The following is a 20,241-nucleotide window of genomic DNA, read 5'->3' as shown; positions in this document are numbered from 1 at the left end:
CACGGCACGTGCTGCCCATGGCGCATGCGGCATGGGACACGGCGGTTGCAGTAGCGGTCGGGGCGCGGTGTATCAACTATCATCCCAGCGCTGCAGGCAGGGCTAGTGGGGGGGGCCCCCCAGGGCGCCCACTTCGGCTGCGGCGCAGGGGCGCGGCGCCAGTCCGCAGTCGGAGGTGCCGGGGTCGAGGGCGCAGTCTGATACACCGTCGCAAGAGGTCACAGAATCGAGGCCACCTCCGGCGTGTGGTCGAGAACGGGTACACGCCGGTCCCATGGGCACCCATTCTCCCGCAGCCACCTTAGCGTCTGCAGGTGTCCGCCGGCTGCGGCTGCGGTGCAGGTTAGCTCTGTCCACGAGCAGCCCTGGTCGCGCGCCCACTTGAGCACTGAGAGGTGTCCGCCCCCTGCAGCCATCATGCACACGAGCGCATTCCAAGGGCAACCCTGCTGCCGCGCCCACCTTAGCACGTCGAGCTTGCCTCCCGCCGCCGCCTCGCAGCACGTGTCTGCATCCCACGGGCAACCCAGAACGGCACGCCGCCACCACACAGGGATTTTAAGGAGAGGAGTGTGGTGCGCTAGCCGTCGCCCACCCTGGGGAGTCTGCCTCTTCGTATCTCTTTTCGCAGTCTCTCGCCGCTTCTCGCTGCAACCTTCATGCCACCTCGCGGCCGTCCCACTCTGCACAGACAGGACTTTGTGGACACGCAAATTTCTTTTTTCATAGTGATGAGTCCGTTGTAGATCCAAGGCGAGGGTGGTGGCGTCCCCGTCGGGTCTTATGAACCAACAAACCACGACCCGCGGGGGGAGTCAGGGGGGGGGGTTTTGTGCTCCCGAAGTGCGCTTGTCCCCAAGTGCTCTTGTCCCCCTCTCGGCACACGACTCGCTCTCTCCAGAGAGTACACACAGCGCACAGAGGTCAGCTCATCATACACATCTACAGCCGGGAGCGCGGGTTCGCGGCCGCGGCGCTCCGCCAAACTCTAGCCAGCGCGAACGTGCCTGCGCCACGTTGCTCTCTCGCGGAGAACCGCAGCAGCGCCGGCATCGCACACCCTACCCTCAAGCTCGCTCCTATACGTCTCACCCCGCTCTCGCGCCGGGCGTGGCGGCGGCCCCGCCTTTTGTCTGCCTAGCAGCGCAGGCCCAATCAGTGGCAGTTGTTGGTCGCGGCGGCCGCGTCGCCCTTATAGGCGCACGCGAGGCCTGTTCGCAGACACACGCGTGAGACACGATTCACACTCACTGCGTGTGTTCGACGCTCACGGCGCCGGTGACGACCGCAAATTCCTTCAGCTGCAACCATTCTCGAAAGGGTCCGTTTGGCGGTGCCACGTGGCCGCAGCTACAGGCGTGACGGGATGGCGGTGAGCGTGACTCGACGGCGGGTGGACGGCCGACCGGCGGCAGTGTGTGCACATGGGCCGGTTGTAACGCTGCGCTAGCTCGGTGCAGTTCGGAGGAGGCGGAGGGCCCTCGGGGAAGCCGACGGTCTCGAGCCACGCGCCGTCGTAGCCGGGCTTGTCAATCACCGACACAGACCCGGGCACGGTGTCGCCGAAGGAGCCGTACGCGCGCGGCGGCGTCAACGTGCCAAACCTGCTGACAGATGGTGCGATGAGGGCGGGCGTCGAATGCGGTCGTCGCCATCGTGCCAAACCTGGTGTCCGTCGGGTGAAGCTGGCCGTCCGCGTACTTGAACATGAGGTGGTCTGCCAAGTTCCACGTCTCGCGCGTGACGCGCTCAGCATTGGTGTAGTACGCGTGAAGCGGGTCGTCGGACGGCATGGACGAGAAGAGCGGCCGGCGGCCGCCTAATCGCTCATTGCTGGCTATCATCGCCGGTTCGCTCCAGCACGGACGAGAAGAGCGAGCTGCCTGCGTGCGCCGCCTGACACGCCGTGTCCACGCGGGCTTGGAGGGCAAGGTGGTGCTGCATCTGCTCGTTCTGGAAGGCGCGGACGTCCTCAATCATCGCCCACCACTTCAGCTGCACGTAGTTGCCCACGTAGCGGTTCGCCCAAAACATGGTGTCCTTGTCGAGCTGCATGTGCGTGCCGTTCGTCACCTGTTTGAGGCGACGCGGAGGCCAGCATCCCAAGTCGGCAGGCAGCTCGACCGGCAGTCTCGGCTCCCATCTTGGCGCATCTCGGCGCATCTCGGCGCATCTCGGCGCATCTCGGCAAAGTCTGTGCAGGTCTTACCTGCGGCGGCAGCTCTTTCATGCCGGCGGCGAAGGGCGTGTAGACGGTGTAGGTTGCCGAGTAGGGACCGTACCAGAGGACGCCGCCGCACTCGTCGGGCAGATTCTTGCGGCTCTGGCTGATATACGACTCGGAGGTGCGGTAGAGGCCGATCGTGCGCTCCCAGTTGCCGGCGATGCCGTACTGGTTGGCGCCCGAGGGCATCGCGGTGTTGTTGTTGCCGGCGACGTGGTCCGGGGAGCCCCACGGACCGCCCGGGTAGCCGAGCTCGACTCCGGCCCTGAGGGACGGGGGTGCGCCCCCTTCGTCGGGCATCTCTGCGTTGTAGCCGGAGCCGGCCTGCGAGTAGTTCGTGCCGATGTAGTAGAGGCGGTTGACGGCGGCAATGTCGGCGACAGAGATTAGCGCGTCGGGCTTCGCGGTGACCGGGTACGGCTTGGAGTAGCGGTACTCGAGGTACTCGGCGGGCACGTTGAGCGACGGCGAGAAGTAGTTGAAGACGCCCCAAAGCCGGCGGCCAGAGTAGTACCTGTGCTCGCGGAAAGAGGTGTATCAGAGGCGCTCTTCATGGCAAAAAGTACTTGCGGTCGGGCCGCACTTGTTTGCATACTCGCCGTCGGAGAAGGTGGCCGTGAAGTCGAGGGGCTCGCCCGACTCCTCGCTCCACCATCGGTGACGGCGCGCAGTCGTGAAGACGGACTCGGAGAAGAGAAAGTCGCCGGTGTCCGGGTCCGAGTCACGGTCGATGTCGCGGATGATGAAGGCGTTGGTGACAGCGGCGTAGGAGTCGTCTGGGATCCGCTGCGCCGCCCAGATGGCGGACGAGTACTCCTCCCCGTCGGCGGGCTCCGAGGGGAGGATGTGGAAGATCCAGGCCTCGTCCACGTCAGTGATGAGCAGCGACTCTGCGCCGCCCTCGAAGAGGCCGGCGCCATAGAAGCCCGTCTGCTCGGCGAGGCGGCCAATGTCCCTGATGGCGTCGCGCGCACGCGAGTGTCGTTCCATTGCAATCTGCGAGAGCGAGTCGATCGACCAGCAAGCCTTGCCGACGACGATCTTGCCGTCTGCGGTGACGTTCTGGCCACGCGGTGCTGCTCCAAAGATGCCTGAGCAGGTGGACTCGGCGATACCCAGCTGCTTCTCGTTGTGCGCGCCGTACGCGTCCTCGTAGTACTGGTACGTGTGCGGGACCTGCGGGATCTCGCAGCCCGGCATCGGCTCGAATGGTGCCATGTATCCGCCAATCTGATTCTGCGGCAAGTATTCGGGGACGGCAGTGGTCGCACGGTCGGTGCCGACATAGCGCGGGTAGTCCTCTGGGTTGAAGAACACTTTGCGCATCGTCCCGGTCGGCCACTCGCTCGCCGGGATGCGGATCATGCGAGGATCACTCATGCCCTCGCCGTCATTCGTGTGCGAACACATGACGCTGCCGTCGACAGTGGCGGCCTTGCCGACAGCGACAGTGGTGCATGCTGCGGCCCGACCGGCGAGGGCGAGAAGGGGGAGCAGCTTGGCAGTCAGCATCGCACTGAAGCGACCAGGGGATCAGGACACGCCGGGGTAAAGGTGCGCGGCACTCACCCCATCCCCAGGGCCTCCAGGGCTCGCACCTCAACCTCTCACAGACCAGCGCATAGCGCCATAGGACGTATTTTCTTGTCAATAACAAGGCTGTGAACCGGTTCATGAACCAGTTCGCCGGTTCACGGTTCGTTCACGGTTCGCGGTTCACGGACTCGACAACAAAGTTAGAGTTGTTTGGTATTGCTAAAAATCTCTCGGACTCGGGGCGGGTGCTAGTCGGTTCACGGTTCACGGTTCGGCCGAGACGCTGCCCGCCTTCGCGGTTCACGGTTCACGGTTCGCCCTTTCGTCCTGCTCGGTTCGAGTTCATTCACGATTCAGATCAGAGTTCACCGGTCGGTTCGAGGGTGAACCACTGAACTAGTTCATGAACCAAGCTTACTTTCACACCTCTTACACACCGACACAGTTCGCGAACCACAGTTCGCGAACCCGCCCGTGAACCCAGAATGCAGAAAATCTTCGAAGAATGCGAAGTCGGTCGCGTGGGCGCCAGCAACCTCGTAGTCCGACGCCGTGCCCTCGATCGCGCCCTCCGCCATGGCGCTGGTCGTGAAGTAGCCAGACCAGGGATAGATGTCTACCCTGCCGTTGCGCACCTACACCTCCGTTCTGCAACTTTGAGGCGTGTTCGCGTGCTTGGGAAGGGGAGGGGGGGGGCGCAAAACGCACGCGTCCGGGGGTGGCATAGGACTGGCCGATGATGCCGTGCGGCCGATCTCGGGACGGCGCGTCGCCACGCGCGGTGAAGCCAATATCGATCCGATGCTTTGGACCGGCGACCAGATCGTCTGCGTTTGGGACCGACCGCATGCCAGTCACCGTCATGGTCCAGTTGCCCAGCGCGAATGTGGCGGTGGAGTACGCCATGGCCATGTCGAGAGCAAAGCACCTCTTGCTGCCGCGGTAGCCAAACTTGAATCGCCTGCGGGGGAGTCGAGAGTAGCCGAGGTGAGCCGAGGCTAGAAGAGCAGAGATAGGTGCGGGATCGCCTGCCGACGCAGGTGCCGTTGATGGTCTGCCAGCCAAAGTTGTTGTCGTCCAGCTCAGAGGCCCAGAATGAGGCGGTGGCTTGCTTTTGGGGCGACATGCGTGCAATCACGTGTGCCTCGGTGAGGAACGATCCGTTGACGATGAGGGCGCCATCGTGGATCTTAAAGACCGCATCCTCCGTTTTGATATTGACCGATAGGCCGGGCGCCGACAGGAAGCTGTATAGCGCATTGTGGCGGCCACGAAAATCGGCCGAGCCTCCAAACGCAAAACTGATATGCGGGTCACGGAAGATCCGGGAGCTAAGGGCGCACGCATCTTCCGAGGCCGGGAAGGCGGCGATCAACAGTAGCATGCGGGGGCTAGATACCGAAGTCCAAGCCCCCGCAATCGATTTGTGTTTCGCCGGAGTTTTCATGGTAGCACCGGAACTGGATCCGGATCTCCCACTAAGCTAAAAGGGCTCTCAACTTTGCTCAGGGCGCAGGGCAGGTTGATTGATGGCGTCTGGTACCTTCCTTCCTTGACTCCAACCAACCAATGATCCTCCAGAGGAGAGAGCAGCGGCCATGTCAGAGGCCGCGCCTCCTCCTAAAGACTTCCCGCGGGGGGGAGCCTGGGGAAGCGCACCGACGGGAGACGTCGGGGCGGATTGCACAACTACCGGGCTTGACGCCCCGGCCGGACCGGGTCAGATCCTAAGGGGACACCCGAACACAATGACCTTCCAAGGTGGGATGCGCGACCATCAGGCCCGGTGTGTGAGTATTCTTGATACGAAACCACGACGACACACACCAGTCGACTCGCATCGGTTGCGGCCCCCATGAACGGCGGAGCTATTCTCGCGTCCACACCACACCTGGCAGCTCCAACGTGGACGCGCCCCTAGCTGGGTCACAAGCGCTCGCGGCTGGAGCGATTGGGAGTGCCCTAGCAATCCTTGGATCTTGGGTACGATTGTGAGCGCCGCCGCTCATAGTCCTACAAGATGTAGGATTGCGAGCAGCTGCGAGCGCTGCTGCTCGCAATCGGATCAGTAAAGCCGTGCTCTCCCTTCCGCATCTTACAGTTGTAGAGAAAAGTAATGCGCACGCGCCAACCGGCTCGACGATGTCGGTAGCGCTAGGATTGCGAGCACACACAACCACTCTGCTCGCCCCCGCAGCAGCAGCAGCAGCTGTGGTCGCCGCCCTGGTCCTCTTGCGACGCCGACAGGTTGCCGCGACGCTTCCGCCGCTGGACTCCGCTGGCGCACGCCGTGATGACGACGAGGCTGACGGCCAGCCGCCGCTGCCGTCTATTGTCGACGATGCGGCCAAGGAGCTGCCCGTGGGTGGGCTAGCGGGCGCGTCGTGCCGTGTCGACGCCTACGTGCGGCCGTCGCGCGGGTCCACCTTCTTCGTGTCGGTCCCCGCTGGGCAGCGCCTGGTGCTCGACGTCACCTCGCAGAGCGCGCTCCTCGCGCTGTACTGGAGAGGCGGCGCGCTGCCCTCGCGAGAGGTGCACGACGGCGCATGCGTCCACGCGGCGACGCTGCAGCTCAGCTGGGACGCCTCCAAGAGGCCGGCTCGGCCGACGCAGCTGCACATCCTGCTGGTGAGCGACGACGCGGAGCAAGTCATCCGCTTCTCGCTCCGCGCAAAGCTCGACATCCGGCAGCAGCGCAGCAAGCGCACGGCGCCGTCCTCGTCGACCATCTCGCTGAGCGAGGCGCAGCAGCGAGTGCGCGCGATGCAGCGAGTACTCCACAAGCTGCGCACCGACGAGCGCTCGAGGCTCGCGGCGGCGGCGGCGGCGCAGCAGCAGCAGCAGCAGCCGCGCCTGAGCGTGCGGATGCTCGAAGCGCGTGCCTCCTCGTGGAGAGCGGTGAGGCGGCTCCTAGGCACTTCCTAGACACACCCTCGCGGAGAGCGGTGCGACACACCCTGGAGACTGCCCACTTCAGCCTCGACGCTTCCTAGTGTTGGTCGTTGGCTCAAAGCCGTGCCGCGCCGGCAGCGATAGCGGCACGGCGGACGGAACTGTCGAGTCTCACGCGATTACCCGAGATTACCCGAGATTACCCGAGATTACGGAAGAGTACGGGACTCTCGACTCTCACGCAGCGTAACTCGGGAGCAGGTTGCCGACTGGGACCACATCACGCGCGGGTGGCAGGAGATGGCGGAGGAGGCCGAGCAGTGCAAGAGGTGGCGGGAGATATGGGGAGATGTGGGGAGATGTGGGGAGATGGCGGAGGAGGCCGAACAGTGCAAGAGGTGGCGGGAGAGCAGCGCGCATGCCTCGCCCGCGGTAGCGAAGAGTGAGAGAAGACGCGCCTGCCTCGCTAAAGGTACGCGCGGCTCTGGCAAGACCCGGACTTCCCCCACGACAACAAGTCGATCGACCACCCGGGGCACAGCTCGCCCGCCTCGCCGGTGCGCTCGCCCGCCCACTCGCCCAGCAGTTCTCCTCCTCTACCTCCCTCGTCTGCTGCCCCCACCCCACCCCACCCCGCCCCCACACCCCCCCGGCAGGTGCGCTGGCTGCACGTCAAGCAGATCCTGGGCAGGCGGCACCTGTGGCCCGACGGGCGCGAGTCCTTCCTCTTTTCGTAGGACTACACCGAGGTGAGACCCCCCCCCCCCCCGCCCCCCCCCGCCCCCCCCGCCCCCCCCGCCCCCCCCCGCCCCCCTCCGGGCAGCACCTCCGACACACTCCCCCTCCTCGTGCAAGGACTCCGCGCCTCGCAGCGCCACACCACCTCCACACCACCTCCTCACCTCCTCCTCACGAGGTCTCACGAGGTCTCACGAGGTCTCACGAGGGAACGCGTCCCCCGGCGCCGTCGGCGCCGACAGGTGAGCAACGCGGCGCTCCCGGCCGACGCGGCGCAGGGGTCGCTCGGCAACTGCTACTTCATCTCTGCAGTCGCGGCGACGATGGGCGAGCGCCGCGCACCGGGTGGCGGCGGGCCGGCGGCCCTTCCGCCCTGAGGGGTGTGTGTGTGGCCATAGGGGACGTGTCGGTGCGGAGCGACCTCATCGACGAGTCGCTCGAGGAGTGCGGCATCTACGGTGCCTCTTAAGTCCGTAGACGCCCTCTCTGGGAGTCTCTGAGATTGTCGTAGAGGAGGGCGGCATCTACGGTGCCTCGAGAGGCCCGAGGCTCGAGACTCGAGGCTCGAGAGGCGAGATTTCCGGGATCCGCCGAGCGCATGGTGCTCGTCTGGCGGGTAATCTCGGGGAATCTCGGGGAATCTCGGGGAATCTTGGGGAATCTCGGGGAATCACGACCTCGTGCTCGTCGCGGCCGAGGCGGAGAGTGCCACCGAGTGCCACCGTCTCGAGGCTGCGCCGCCCGCGCGCAGGCGTCTCCTTCTTCGTGCGAGGGCGCTGGCGCATGGTTTGGGTGGACTCGTACTTTCCCTGCGTGCAGAGGGCGGAGGCGACAGGCGGGGGCGGCGGCGAGGGGGCGGCGGCGGACGCGGGGTGGGAGCCGGTGTACGCGCGCTCTCTGGGCGGCTCGCGCGAGGCACCTGCCGCGCCCCGTCGGGGCGAGTGTTGCGTGGGGGGTCGGCTCGTCACGGCGGGTGGGCGGCGGGGTAGGCGTGGCTGATGGTTGTCGAGAAGGCCTTCGCTAAGCTGCACGGGTCCTACGGCGCGCTCGACGGCGCGTCGCCCGAGATCACTCGAGATCACTCGAGATCACTCGAGGTCGCCCGAGATCGCCCGAGCTCACCCAAGCTCACCCAAGCTCACCCAAGCTCACACAAGGTCACACAAGCTCACCCAAGCTCACCCAAGCTCACACAAGCTCACACAAGCTCACACAAGCTCACACAAGCTCACACAAGCTCACACAAGCTCACCCAAGCTCACACAAGCTCACACAAGCTCACACAAGCTCACACAAGCTCACACAACAAGGTCACCCAAGCTCACCCAAGCTCACACAAGGTCGCCAAGCCTCACCCGAGGCGCCTCTTCGCAGGCGGGGACACCGCCTGCGCGCTCACGATGCTCTCCGGCGGCGTGGCCGACACGGAGCACCTCTCCGACAGGCGCGGCCGCCCGAGCCTCAGCGCCAAGGCACTCGCCGACAGGCTGCGCGATCGGCTCGCCGCCGGCTTTGTGGGCGCCGGCACGCCGCCCGGCGGCGGGGGGCGGGGCGGCCTCACCCCTGGGCGAGCGCGCGAGCAGTCCTTCAGCAGTGGGTCCTCAGTTCAACACTGCGTTCTCTCGCCCATAGGCCGCCGATAGCCGCGCGTCGCTGCGGCTGTTCCTAGGGCACGTCCACGACGCGTCCACGAAACGTCCGTAGGCATGCGTACGCGGTGCTGCGGCTGCTCGACGCGCCAGGCACGCAGAGCCGCGCCGAGTATCGAGAGTCTCCCCTCCTTCGGCCCCGCTGAGCTGCCTTCCCGCCCGGTGCCGCAGGCGGCTCGCCGCTCGTGCTGCTGCGCGACCCGTGGGGCTCTTCGCGGAGGGGCCCGCCCCCGGCGTCCGCCCCCTCCGCCCCGCCCTCGCCCTCTGGGGCGGGCGGGGCGGTGGAGGGGGGAGGGGGCGAGGGCGCCGAGCGCGGCGGCGGCGGCGGCGGTGGCGGCGGCGGAGGCGGAGGCGGCGGAGGCGGCGGAGAGGCGGCGACGGCCTTGCGCGGCGGTGAGTTTTGGATGTCGCTCGACCAGTTTCGCGAGCAGTTTGCGCTGCTGTACCACTGCCGCGTGCTGCGCACGACCCTGCAGGGCGGCGAGTGGCACTACTCGCTCCTGCGCAGCCGGTGGACGCGCGCGACGGCGGGCGGGTGCCCAAACTACCCCGACTCTTTCCTCTGCAACCCTCAATGCCGGCTGCGCGTGTTGCGGCCGAACACGCAGCTGGTGATGGTGCTCACGCAGGCGCGGCGAGATAGCCGAGACGCGTCGAGGGGGGTCGAGATGAGCCGAGATGCGCAGTTGGTGGTGGTGCTCACGCAGAGACGCGGCGGAGCGCGGTGTTGTCGTTTGGGGTGGGGTGGGGGGGGGGGGCGGCGCGGGGGCGCGAAAAGCAACGTGCACGAGTTCGGCGTGTCCTCCCGATAGGCGTTGCCTCGGTCGGCGTGGCTCGTGGCTGGCCCCACGTCGCGCCACCACGCCATCGGGCTCGTGCTCCTCCGCGGCAGGCCCGACGGCGCACGCGCGACGACGCCGCCCGTGCGCGGCGAGGTCGTTGGCGCATCCAAGTTTGTGCCCGCGTCGCACATCTCCCTCGAGGTTGCGCTGCCGCTGCGCGCGGAGCCATACACGCTGATCGCCTCCACGTTCGCGCCCGGGCAGCTCGCCTCTTTCATGCTGTACGTGTACTCGAACCAGCAGGTCGAGATTTTGCCCTGCAAGGAGGACGACTGGCAGGTCGAGCACCAGGCGCAGAGGGAGCAGCGCGCCGGCGCCGGCGGCGACCTCGTGGTCTCGCGCAGCCGGCGCAGGCCGGGCCATTTGCCGCGAGTCGTCGCGCCGCCTCCGCCGCTGCTGGAGCGCTTCGCTGGCTCCTTCCTTCAGGCAGCCCGGCGGCGGTTGGGCTCACACACAGGCGCCATCACGGAACCGGCGGCATCACCGCCGCGACACGGCCCCGCCCGTAGGTGCGCAGCTTACTCCGCAGCCAGGAGCGGTTGGGAGGGCCGATGTCGAGGACGTTCAACAGCGGCCAGCTTGGGTTCGACTCGAGCGGCAGCAGCGCAAGCCCAGCGCGCCCGTCCGTCGAGCCGGCCGCGGCGTCGGAGCCGGGCCACCGCCGGCGGCCCTTCCGCGGACCGCCGAACCCGAGGGCCCAAGGAGAAGTGTCGCTGCCGACGTGACAGGCTTCTCAGCAGCTCAATACTTTTGGATCAGCGCGATGCACGGGACGGCTATTCACGCTGTCCTCTCTCTCTCTCTCTCTCTCTCTCTCTCTCTGAGCACAAACCCCACACGCACACCCCGTTGGACTTTGCCTCATCGCTCATGACTTGCCTACGCTCCTCCACACTGACATGAGATTGCGTGCGCATGTACGTCGTGTGTGCCGCGCATACACCTACGTGTCGTACTGTTCTTTTATAGCGCGTCGTGGAGACGGTGCAACTCGTGTAACGTGTATCCAGACCCGACATTGGTCATTGCCGCCGCTCCCTCACGAAGCGTGGAGGCACAAGACTGAGATGTTCCTCTCCACCCTGCCTCACCTGCCGTGGTCGAGCTTGTTCGGGTCGCAGCTCTGCCCGTTGTTCCGTGTGCAGGTCGACTCGATGGGCACACCGTCGGGTCCGAGCTGCTGGATGCGCATGTTGCCCCAGCCGCCGCCCGTCTGCCATCGGAGGGACAGGTCCGGCTGGACGCCGATCGATCCCGACGTCCACGGCACGTGCGTCGGCGGGCACACCCAGCCCGGCGAGAGGCCGCCCGGAGTATCGATACTTGTGCAGGCCTTGCGGGTGCGCAGCATCTTTGTGCGGTAGCGCATCGAGTACTCGCCGCGCTGCCCGAAGACGGGAGCGGCAGGGTCGGGGAGCACCCGGAGCCAGCACTCGCCGAAGGTGTGATTCCAGCCGGTGTCGAGCCCAAAACACACGGGATAGCCGCAGAATGTCCACGAGTTGCATCCCTTGTGGTGCGCCTTGCACTTGTCGCAGCAGTCTTGGGCGCTTGCCGCGCGATGGCTCACCCCAAAGGTCAGGCCCTTGCCGCCGCGGTCCGAATGCGGCTCTTCTCCGCACGAGCCGTGCGTCGTGACTCCCGGGCAGTCGGCCATGCAAGTGTTGATGTCTTCCGGGCCGTTGCACATGCCGTCGCCGCAGCAACGCTTCGTCTGGCCAGGAGCGCAGGGCGTCACGCCGCGCGCCGCCGTGGCTCGCACGACGGTCGCCAGGAGGACGAGGCCGTAGCGGGTGTAGCGCGACTCCAGCGACATGCTCAGGAATGGGCCCGGCCGCCAACAAAGTCGAAAGTTGGTGCGCCCAGTTTTTTCTTTTTTCTCCTTTAGCGCATATACCTCCTCGTGGGGTCCAGTCCGAACATGAGTTTTTGAAATCCATTAGTACCACTGCCAGTTCCGTGTCCAAAATGTGTTCATTTCACGACAAGACAGCCCGCCTCCTGCTCTGATCCGTGAAACGAAGCGCACTCGTCGGTCGTCCCTCGTCCCCTCCTCGTTCCTCCTCCTTCGCGCGGAACTATGCACGCGCGGCGGCGGCTGGCCCTGCGGGCTGTATACCAGGGCAGTACGGGCCACGGCTCGCGCTTTCGCCAGCTGGGCCGCCGAGGGCTTAGCGTGCTGACGCCGCCCCTCCTGGACTTGCGACGGCAGCACCGCTCGGCCCTCACCTCGCTAGAGAAGCTGCTCGTCCGCCTGCATGCAGCCGCAGAGCACACGGAGGTTCTTCGCGAGTCGGTCACGACGCTCGACTCTCTCTTCGTCTGCTGCGTGGTTGGCGAGTTCAACGCCGGCAAAAGCGCGCTCATCAACGCGCTCCTGGGGAGGGAAGCGTGTGTCGAGGGCGTGCTCCCGACCACGGCAAGCGTGTGCCTAATCAAGCACCCGGCGGCGCCATTCGTACCGAGCAGCGCGGCCGGGAAGGAAGACGGGCTTGTCGTCATGGACGTTGACGTCGAATGGCTGCGCTCAACTTACCTCGTCGACACGCCGGGCACAAACTCCATCGACGAGGCTCACACCGCGCTGACTCAGGACTTTCTGCCGCGCTCGGACTTGGTCCTGTTCGTGACCTCGGCTCAACAACCCTTCTCCGACTCAGAACAAGCGTTCCTCCGGTCCGTCACCGGCTGGAGGAAGCACGTGCTCTGCGTGCTCAACAAGGCAGACACGCTGCCGCCGGCAGACCTGCAACGCGTTCTGGAATACGTCTCCGAGAATGCCTCCCGTACGGTCGGCGCGCCCGTCAAGGTTCTCGCCTCGAGCGCGCGCGTCGCCCTGAAACTGAAGGAGCGCCTGCGACAGGAAAGCGCCGCCGAGCTCGGCTCGCCCTTGAGGGCCGCCGCGGAGGGGGAAGCGGAGGGCGCAGCGGCGGCGCAGTGGGAGGCGCTCGAGGCGGAGGTCCGGCGCGTTCTGCAGGACGGCGCGAGGCTGAAGATGGTGTCTCAGCTTGCCACCGCTTCGCGGCTGCTCGAGGTGTACGCCTCTGCGGAGGCGTCTCAGCTCGCCCTCGTCGCCGCCGATCGCGATGCTGTCGACGATGTGGGGCAGAGGGTGCACGCGTTTCAAGCTACGATGCGTGCCGACTTTGAGCCGCAGGTGGCGCGTGCGATGCTCGTCTTGGCGCGGCTGGGCCAGCGCGGCCACCGATTCCTCCAGGAAGAGCTCACCCTCTCGCAGTTGCCGCGCCTCCTTTCCCGCGATGCCCTTGTCAAGCGCTTCGAATCAACCGTCGTCGCGGACTCGAGCGCACAGCTCGAGGCGGTCGCGCTCTCTCTCGCAGACTGGATGGAAGGGCGCTCCTCGGCGCTCGAGCGCGATACGCTCTCCATGCTGCGCAGCAGAGTGCAGTTGGAACCCAGCAGCGCGGGCGACGCCGAGGCGGCGGCGGCGGCAGCGTATGGCTCGCGCCGCGCAGAGCTGCTGCTTGCGATGCAGAGCAGCGCTCGCGAGTCGGTTGGATCGGATGCTGTGGCGAATGCAGGGGAGCGTGCTGTCGCGGCCGTGCAAACGTGCCTTGCCCAGGCGCTGCTTTTAGAAGCGGGAGCCGCGGGACTCACGGGGGTCGTGTCGGTCAAGGCGGCCTCCATGCTCGACCTCACCGGCCTGATGCCCGCTTTTGTGATCGCTCTCACTGGCTTGGCCGTCCTGCCTCTTCAGCGCTATCGGCTGCAACTCGATCTTCAGCAGCGGGTTGACGAGCTGAGCAGTTCCTTGAACGAGGCGCTGCAAACTCACCTGGAAGCTGAGCTGCAGCACGCGGTGACACGCTCACTGGCGGCCGTCAAGCCGTTTCGAGAGCACGTCGAGCGAGAGCACGCCGCCCACGAAGAGAGGCGGGGCATGCTCGACGCGGTGAAGGCTGAACTGAGCGCCATGCACTTGGCATTGGAGAGGGCGGAGCGCCCGGCGGTGTCTATTGTCGAGCCAAAGACTTGAGATACTGAAGGGCGAACAGGTGAGACGTCCCTGTCTCACGGGTGTTTCGTCCCTGTCTCAACGCCCCCCGGGGCAGTGTCACAAATGCGTCTCAGTAATGTCTCACAAACTCGCACCGATCTCTCGAGGCGCGTGAGCCGGACTTGTGAGCCGGACCACCCCCTCTTGAACCCTGCGTTGTTGAGCCAGGACTCAACATACTCGGGCTGTCGCCGTCCCAAACTGTCACTCCCCTCTCTCCCGGCCGGGGTGGGGCGCGCGCGGGGGCGGCGGGTGTGCGGCGAGTGTGCGGGATGTCTGTGGGCCCGAGAGCGATATGCCATGTCCGCCTTGCGTTGTTTCATAACATCGAAGGCTAAGCTCACAAAATATGCGAGAGGGCAGACGCAGAGGGGGGGGCGGGGGGGGAGAGCGGAGAGAGAGAGCGCGCGCGAAAGTAGAGCGGAGCTGTGAGTGTCCGCCCGCAGGCGCATTGGTTGTATACCGAGGCGGTGCCCGGTGCCGAGCGCAGGCGGTGCCACAGGTCTGCCATTGGTATAGGAGCAGCAGGAGGTTAGGTTATAGGTACGCTCTACGGCTTTATAGCCTCTCTACAGCGACACACAGACACAGATCACAATAAATAAATAAATAAAAACGGACACCTCTCTACTGTGAGATGGGTAAAAAGGAACAGGTCCCCGCCCTTGCGATCTTTGTGCAGGGTTCTTTGTGGGTGTGGTCGGCGACTAGCCGGGGTCGTCCTCCCGGTGGGGGACTAGCACTAGCCGTCTTCCACATGTGGTCCCTCGGGTCCCTGCTACTCCTAATCTCTTCGTACATCCTCCTGCTGATCTCCGCAAAGTCCTGCTCCGTCAGCCTTTTGCTCTTTTACTTTTTCATACAGATACACATATACTGATTACTGTACAGGAGGGGGGGGGGGTGTCATAGCAATCCGCCCGTTGCCCGTGGTATGCACTTCCGAGAGCGAACCCGCCTCGTCGTTTCGCCCGTGTCGCCATGTCAGAGTGCTCAAGGTGGACATGACGACGGCTTCCGCACACGAGCTGAGATGTCAAAAGCCGTTCATGTTCATGTTGGCAGCCATGTTGGCGGCGATGTTTTGCAACATCACCGCGTTTCTCGGATCACGCGCCGGCAATGCGGCGAGTTGGCTGCCTCCTGCAGCGTGCCTGCTGCCTCTGGCGGCAACCTGACTGGTCTCTCCGGCTGGCCGGCTGGTGCCCAGTCCCGCAACCTGGCTGGCCGAGGCGGCGACAGCAGCGACGCACTGCGAGCCCATCGCCGAGGAGGGAGCAGCGTGGCTTGCGGCTGGTGGACCGCGCGGCAATGGCAGCGGTGCGCTTTTCGGCAGCTTCAACGGCGGCGCGGTTCGCGGCAGCGGCAATGGCGCGGTTCGCGGCAACGGCAATGGCGGTGCGGTCATCGCAGAGGTCAGGCGCGGTCCGCTCTTCGGCGCCTCGACTGCGGTGCGGACGGAAGAGGTAGCCAGCGCCGCTGCCTGACTCGGTGGACACGCCGCAGCCAGCACCGGAACCCTGCCCGGGCCAGCAGAGCCGCCAAGTTTCGCGCCGGTGGCTCCGCTGCCGCCGGTTACGGGGAAAGCATCGAGAGCCACGAGGGGAGGGTCTGTCGCCGCCACCGGGACGGCATCGAGAGTCACGAGGGGAGGGTCTGTCGCCGCCACCGGGACGGCATCGAGAGTCACGAGGGGAGGGTCTGTCGCCGCCACCGGGACGGCATCGAGAGTCACGAGGGGAGGGTCTGTCGCCGCCACCGGGACGGCATCGAGAGTCACCAGGGGAGGGTCTGTCGAAGCGGAGGGCACCGTGCCGACAATGGTGGGAATGAGGGAGCAAACACGCCCGGCGGAAGACGAGGAGGCGGAAATCGCTCGGCCGCGGGGAGGCTTGCCCACCGACACCACTGTCGCGGCGACCGGCTTGCAGGCTGGTCTGGGTGGTGCACGGAGCGGCTCAAACTCGATCACAAGCAGCTCGTCCGCGCGCACCTCGACCGGGCGCGGCCTCCCCTCCTCAAAGGCGGGCACCACTGCCTGGTACGCCTCGCCGACGCGGATCGTCGCATCGAAGCCCGCGGCGCGCTGCGGCGCCGAGGAGGGCGTCCAAGGCGCACGCACGCAAGCCTCGCGGACAAATGCGTCGGCGCTCAGGCTCTCTTGCCACTGGCAGAGGTCTGCTTTGGCCACGGCCTCGATCGCGGCCTGCCGCTTGGGCCGGCCTCTGTCGACCCCATCGTTCACGCCCGCAGCGGCAGCAACGGCGCGCGCGATGTATGCTTCGGTGGCACGCTTGAGACCACCTGCCGCGCCCGCCGGTGGTGCCCATTCATCGTCATCGCTGCCGGCTCGAGGGCGCTTCTTGAGCTTGACGGCCTTTGGCGGCGCGGCTCGCGCCGACGCGGCAGCGACCGTGGACGCGGCAGCGACCGGCGCGCTGGAGGTGCCGGCGGCGAGCATCGGTGCGAGCGCGTGAGCGGAGCTTCGAGCGTTAGTCGACTGGTTAGTGGGGCCGTCTACCAGCAGTCTAACCAGCGCCGGCCCGCGCTCTTGGCTTTTCCTGGCGGGAAGAGAAAATGCTGCGCGTGATGCCACGACTGGGGCCACGAGTGCAAGGACCGCGACCGGCCTGCTTTTCCGCGAATAGAGTATCGCCAACTCCCAAAGCCGAGGCGCGCGCGCTGGCATGACAACCCCACAGTCTCACAGGCGGAGACAGGGCAGCGCGTCCGCTCCCCGGAACAAACGTAGAAACTCAGAACCAGACGAACCGCTGTTGCCCCCCCCATCCGCGCACCGGCCGGCTCCGCGCTCTCAAGACGCCAGCACAGGGCGCAGCCGGCGCGCACGTAGACTCGGGGGAGGGGGGGGGGGGGGCTCAGGGCCTCAGCGCTCCTCGCACCAAGCGTTTTCACGCTTGACCTCCTCCTCCTCTTCGGGTGTGAAGTCGTTCTTGATGTTGAAGCGGATGCGGATCTCCTCGGGCGTCTTGCCCTTGATTTCATCGGCCACCTGGTTGGCGCGGCCAGCGCGGTCTGGCTCCCGCGGCGGGCGGCTCACGGCCGCACGCACAGGCAGCGCGCGCGGGAGCGGGGAGGGGGCGCGCGGCAAGGAAGGGGGCGCGCGGCAAGGGAGGGGATTGGACGGTGGTACCGTCTTGCAGGTGAGGTCGAGCAGCGACTTGATGTCGAGATAGTTGGCTGCAAGGATCAGGTTGAAGAGCGTCTCGTCGTCGACCTGCGCGGGCGGCGCCGGAGCCGTCAAAAGGTGGGCGCAGGAGGTAGCCGGGAGGGGGGGGAGGGGGGAGGGGCGGGAGGGGGCGGGGGGACGGGGGTCGGGGGAGGGGTCCGGCGCCTTGACAAAGTCCTTGTCCCAGACGTTCTTCTCGTCCTCGGGCAGCGACTCCTGCTCCGCGCGGTGGTGGTACTTGCAGTACTCAATCACCTTGATGAGAATCTTCGAGTCGACCATCGGCAGCGGCACCGGCGTGTCGAGGCCCGTGTCCTCGACCATGTTCTTGACGGTCACCGAGCGGCAGGCAACCTCCTTCTCAACCTCAAAGATCTCCTCCTGCTTGGACTTGAGCTTGACAGCAGTCGCCTCTGTTTGGCGGGGAGAGCGTGGTCGGAGGGTGCGGAAGGGGGGGGGGGCAAGAGGCGCGCGGCGGAGCGCGAGAGCGCGCTCCGGCGAGAGCGCGCTCCGGGGCGGGGCAAGTGGGCGCGGCCCCGCCCTCTCGGGCGGGTGGCGCAGGCGATGTGGTGGCGCGGGGGCGGTGTGCGCGCCAGAGTCGTCAGCCATCGTTGGTGTTTGCGGGTGGAGTTTGTGCGCGGGAGAGGAGCCTGCGGCGCGGCGGACGGGGGGCGGTCGGTCGGTCGCGCGTCGGGGCGCGGCATGGGCGCCCGGGCGCAGGCGATGGGGGGCGCGGCATGACTGACAGCTCTGAGCGCGCCTTCGTGAAGGTGTGAAATCGTGAGGGTGTGAAAGCCCTTTCGCGTACCGCCATCCACCGTCTCCAGCGTCCGGAATTCGTTGCGGCTCCGCTGCCTCCGTGCGCGTGTACGTATCACCTCTACTAGCACCCACAGAGTCAGCCCGGCGCATGCAAGTCTCGGTCGGTGCACTCCAAGTACCAAGACGGTGGAAGATCGAGCTTCGAGATCGAGGGTCACCTCTCGGCGGCTTTCATCTCTGGGAGATAGACGGGCTCATCTATCTGTCGAGGCCTCACAAAGGCCACATGCCGCTCGCCCGTGCGACGGCCCGCTCTGCCCAGTAGCTACGCGTGCAGGCCCAGGGGCGAGATGGGCGTCCGCCGGGAAGGAAGGGGAGAAATACAAAAAGCCCCCCCACTTAAATCGGCCAGCCGCCACTCCGCTTGTGGCTCGGCCGATTTTGCCCGAGTGGTCAATTCCCCCCACACACTTACTTAGACGAGACACGATCTCTATCTCAACATATCTCCTTCGACGCCGCATTTCCAAGTTTGGTGCCCGAGTGGTCAACTATGACCAAACTTGGTCGGTTATAACCGATGGCGTCCACTCGATCGAACCTGGGGGGAAACACGTGTGAACACAGTGTGTGTGAATTCAGGACGAGCAGATAAACGGGAAGTGGGCGCTGCCATTGAATAACCGACCAAAGTTTTTTTCACGGAGGCTCCGGGAGGCCCACAGCACGACAGCAGCCATGCAGCGGCAGCTCGTCGCGGCTGGCGTGGCCGTAACCGGCGTGGCTGCAGCGCTGGCCCTCCGCCGGCTCGTGGTTGCGCGCCGCGCCGCCGCGCTGCTCAACAAGCTGCAGCTGAAGACTCCGGTGCCGCCAGACGTGGAGATCTCGCAGGCCGTCAAGCTCACGCCAATCAAGGAGCTGTTCGACCGCAAGTTTGGCCTGCGCGAGGGCGAGCTCTTTGCGCACGGGACGTACAAGGGCAAGCTCTCGCTCTCTGTCTATGAGCGGCTCAAGCACCAGCCGGTGCGCCGCCGCCGCCGCCACACACTGCCGCCACGCCGCACCCTGCCGCCGCGCCGCACGCCGCCGCCGCGCTGCCGCGTCGCCGCGCTGCGCCGCCCGGGCGTGGTCACGTCGCCTCCGCCCCGTGCGCAGGACGGCAACTACGTCGTCGTCTGCGGCATCAACCCGACGCCGCTGGGAGAGGGCAAGTCCACCACCACCATCGGGCTTTCGCAGGCGCTCGGCGCGCACCTCGGTCAGCAGGTGATGACTTGCATTCGGCAGCCGAGCATGGGGCCCACCTTCGGCATCAAGGGCGGCGCGGCCGGCGGCGGGTGCGTGCTCGCGCACCGAGGATCGGGGGGGGGGGGGGAGAGCGGGCGGCGGGCGACGCTCTTCCTCCGCCGCCGCCGCGTGTCCTGAGCCTCCACCCTCGCCACCTTCGCCACCACCGTCCCCTCCCCCTCCCTCTCCGCCCCTCCATCCCTCCCCCCCCGTCGCCACCTCCCCCCTCTCCACCCCGCCCACCTTCCGCCCCCCCTCCTTCTCCACCACCACCGTCAGGTATGCGCAGTGCGCGCCGATGGAGGAATTCAACCTGCACATGACCGGCGGGAGATGAGCCGAGATGAGCCGAGATGAGCCGAGATGCGCCGAGATTAGCCGACGACGGCGGGCCTCTCCACCCCCCCCCCCAAAACCACCACCACCAGCCCCTCTCCACCAGCCCCCCTCCTCGAGCGCCGCCGCAACAGCCCGTGTCCAAAGACGCGCGCGCGGGCGTAGGCGACATCCACGCGATCACCTCCCGGCTAATCTCGGCTAATCTCGGCTGATCTCGGCTAATCTCGGCTAATCTCGGCTAATCTCGGGTCGTAGGCGACATCCACGCGATCACCGCCGCCAACAACCTCTTCGCCGCCGCGATCGACACGCGCTACTTGCACGAGCAGACGGCCTCCACCAACTTCCTCTGGTGCGGCGGCGGGCTCACTTGGGGAGGGGGGGTGCGCCGTCGAACGCTGTCCTGAAGAGAGGTCCGCTGTCAACGACATCCGCCTCCCAGCCGGCTGCAGCACCTTTCCCTTACCCACCGCCACCGCTCCCCCCCCACACACCACACCACAAACACACACACACACACACACACACACACACACACACACACACACACACACACACACACACACACACACACACACACACACACACACACACACACACACACGCCCCACTCCAGGCCGTCTCGCACTGACGCCCGCTGCCTCGCCGCGCCCAGGCTGCCAACACACTAGGAACAAGCTTTGCCCGGCCGATGGGAGCGGCAGGCGAGATCACCCGAGATCACCCGAGATCACCCGAGATCACCCGAGATCACCCGAGATCAC

General features: G+C 66.2%; 6 protein-coding genes across 6 annotated transcripts in view; 2 read left to right on the top strand and 4 right to left on the bottom strand.

The window, feature by feature from the left end:
- Positions 1 to 738: 738 nt before the first annotated feature.
- Positions 739 to 3,739, bottom strand: EMIHUDRAFT_449816 (hypothetical protein; the record flags this gene model as incomplete). The annotated part of the gene is made up of 7 exons (XM_005781581.1): positions 739 to 1,211; positions 1,277 to 1,350; positions 1,425 to 1,604; positions 1,666 to 1,819; positions 1,884 to 2,073; positions 2,255 to 2,738; positions 2,808 to 3,739. 7 exons carry the CDS (start codon positions 3,734 to 3,736, stop codon positions 1,156 to 1,158), a joined length of 2,067 nt encoding a protein of 688 aa, XP_005781638.1. The 3' UTR covers positions 739 to 1,155.
- Positions 3,740 to 9,910: 6,171 nt separating this feature from the next.
- On the bottom strand, positions 9,911 to 11,547 carry EMIHUDRAFT_421168 (hypothetical protein). Its single transcript, XM_005781580.1, has 2 exons — positions 10,391 to 11,547; positions 9,911 to 10,307 (listed from the first exon to the last, which is right to left on the bottom strand). Exon 1 carries the CDS (start codon positions 11,536 to 11,538, stop codon positions 10,969 to 10,971), a length of 570 nt encoding a protein of 189 aa, XP_005781637.1. The 5' UTR covers positions 11,539 to 11,547; the 3' UTR covers positions 9,911 to 10,307; positions 10,391 to 10,968.
- Positions 11,548 to 11,961: 414 nt separating this feature from the next.
- EMIHUDRAFT_203749 (Dynamin family protein) lies at positions 11,962 to 13,878 on the top strand (the record flags this gene model as incomplete). Its single annotated transcript, XM_005781579.1, has 1 exon — positions 11,962 to 13,878. One exon carries the CDS (start codon positions 11,962 to 11,964, stop codon positions 13,876 to 13,878), a length of 1,917 nt encoding a protein of 638 aa, XP_005781636.1.
- A 1,057-nt stretch (positions 13,879 to 14,935) lies between these two features.
- Positions 14,936 to 16,360, bottom strand: EMIHUDRAFT_203748 (hypothetical protein; the record flags this gene model as incomplete). The annotated part of the gene is made up of 1 exon (XM_005781578.1): positions 14,936 to 16,360. One exon carries the CDS (start codon positions 16,358 to 16,360, stop codon positions 14,936 to 14,938), a length of 1,425 nt encoding a protein of 474 aa, XP_005781635.1.
- A 169-nt stretch (positions 16,361 to 16,529) lies between these two features.
- Positions 16,530 to 17,733, bottom strand: EMIHUDRAFT_434598 (hypothetical protein). Its single transcript, XM_005781577.1, has 4 exons — positions 17,683 to 17,733; positions 17,255 to 17,502; positions 17,054 to 17,137; positions 16,530 to 16,912 (listed from the first exon to the last, which is right to left on the bottom strand). Exons 1-4 carry the CDS (start codon positions 17,696 to 17,698, stop codon positions 16,787 to 16,789), a joined length of 474 nt encoding a protein of 157 aa, XP_005781634.1. The 5' UTR covers positions 17,699 to 17,733; the 3' UTR covers positions 16,530 to 16,786.
- Positions 17,734 to 18,564: 831 nt separating this feature from the next.
- Positions 18,565 to 20,241, top strand: part of EMIHUDRAFT_462980 (putative methylenetetrahydrofolate dehydrogenase) — a 7,081-nt gene continuing 5,404 nt past the window's right edge. The window contains exons 1-4 of the mRNA XM_005781576.1: positions 18,565 to 18,874; positions 19,007 to 19,188; positions 19,418 to 19,464; positions 19,733 to 19,829. Coding sequence (XP_005781633.1) covers positions 18,590 to 18,874; positions 19,007 to 19,188; positions 19,418 to 19,464; positions 19,733 to 19,829 — 611 coding nt within the window. The 5' untranslated portion in view covers positions 18,565 to 18,589. The remainder of the gene's footprint in view (positions 18,875 to 19,006; positions 19,189 to 19,417; positions 19,465 to 19,732; positions 19,830 to 20,241) is intronic.

The sequence above is a fragment of the Emiliania huxleyi genome, assembly GCF_000372725.1.
Source record: "Emiliania huxleyi CCMP1516 chromosome Unknown EMIHUscaffold_20, whole genome shotgun sequence".
NCBI classification, from domain to species: domain Eukaryota; phylum Haptophyta; order Isochrysidales; family Noelaerhabdaceae; genus Emiliania; species Emiliania huxleyi.
This window is presented reverse-complemented; position numbering and strand designations above follow the sequence as displayed.

Bases quoted from the DNA above. Each gene is read 5' to 3' on its own strand.
- EMIHUDRAFT_421168 (XM_005781580.1), bottom strand. From the start codon at position 11,538: ATGGCCGACTGCCCGGGAGTCACGACGCACGGCTCGTGCGGAGAAGAG.
- EMIHUDRAFT_434598 (XM_005781577.1), bottom strand. The intron at 17,138-17,254 runs GCGCCGGACCCC...CCGCCCGCGCAG, and splicing joins GGGACAAGGACTTTGTCAAG to GTCGACGACGAGACGCTCTT. The intron at 16,913-17,053 runs GTACCACCGTCC...CGCGCCAACCAG, and splicing joins TCGACCTCACCTGCAAGACG to GTGGCCGATGAAATCAAGGG.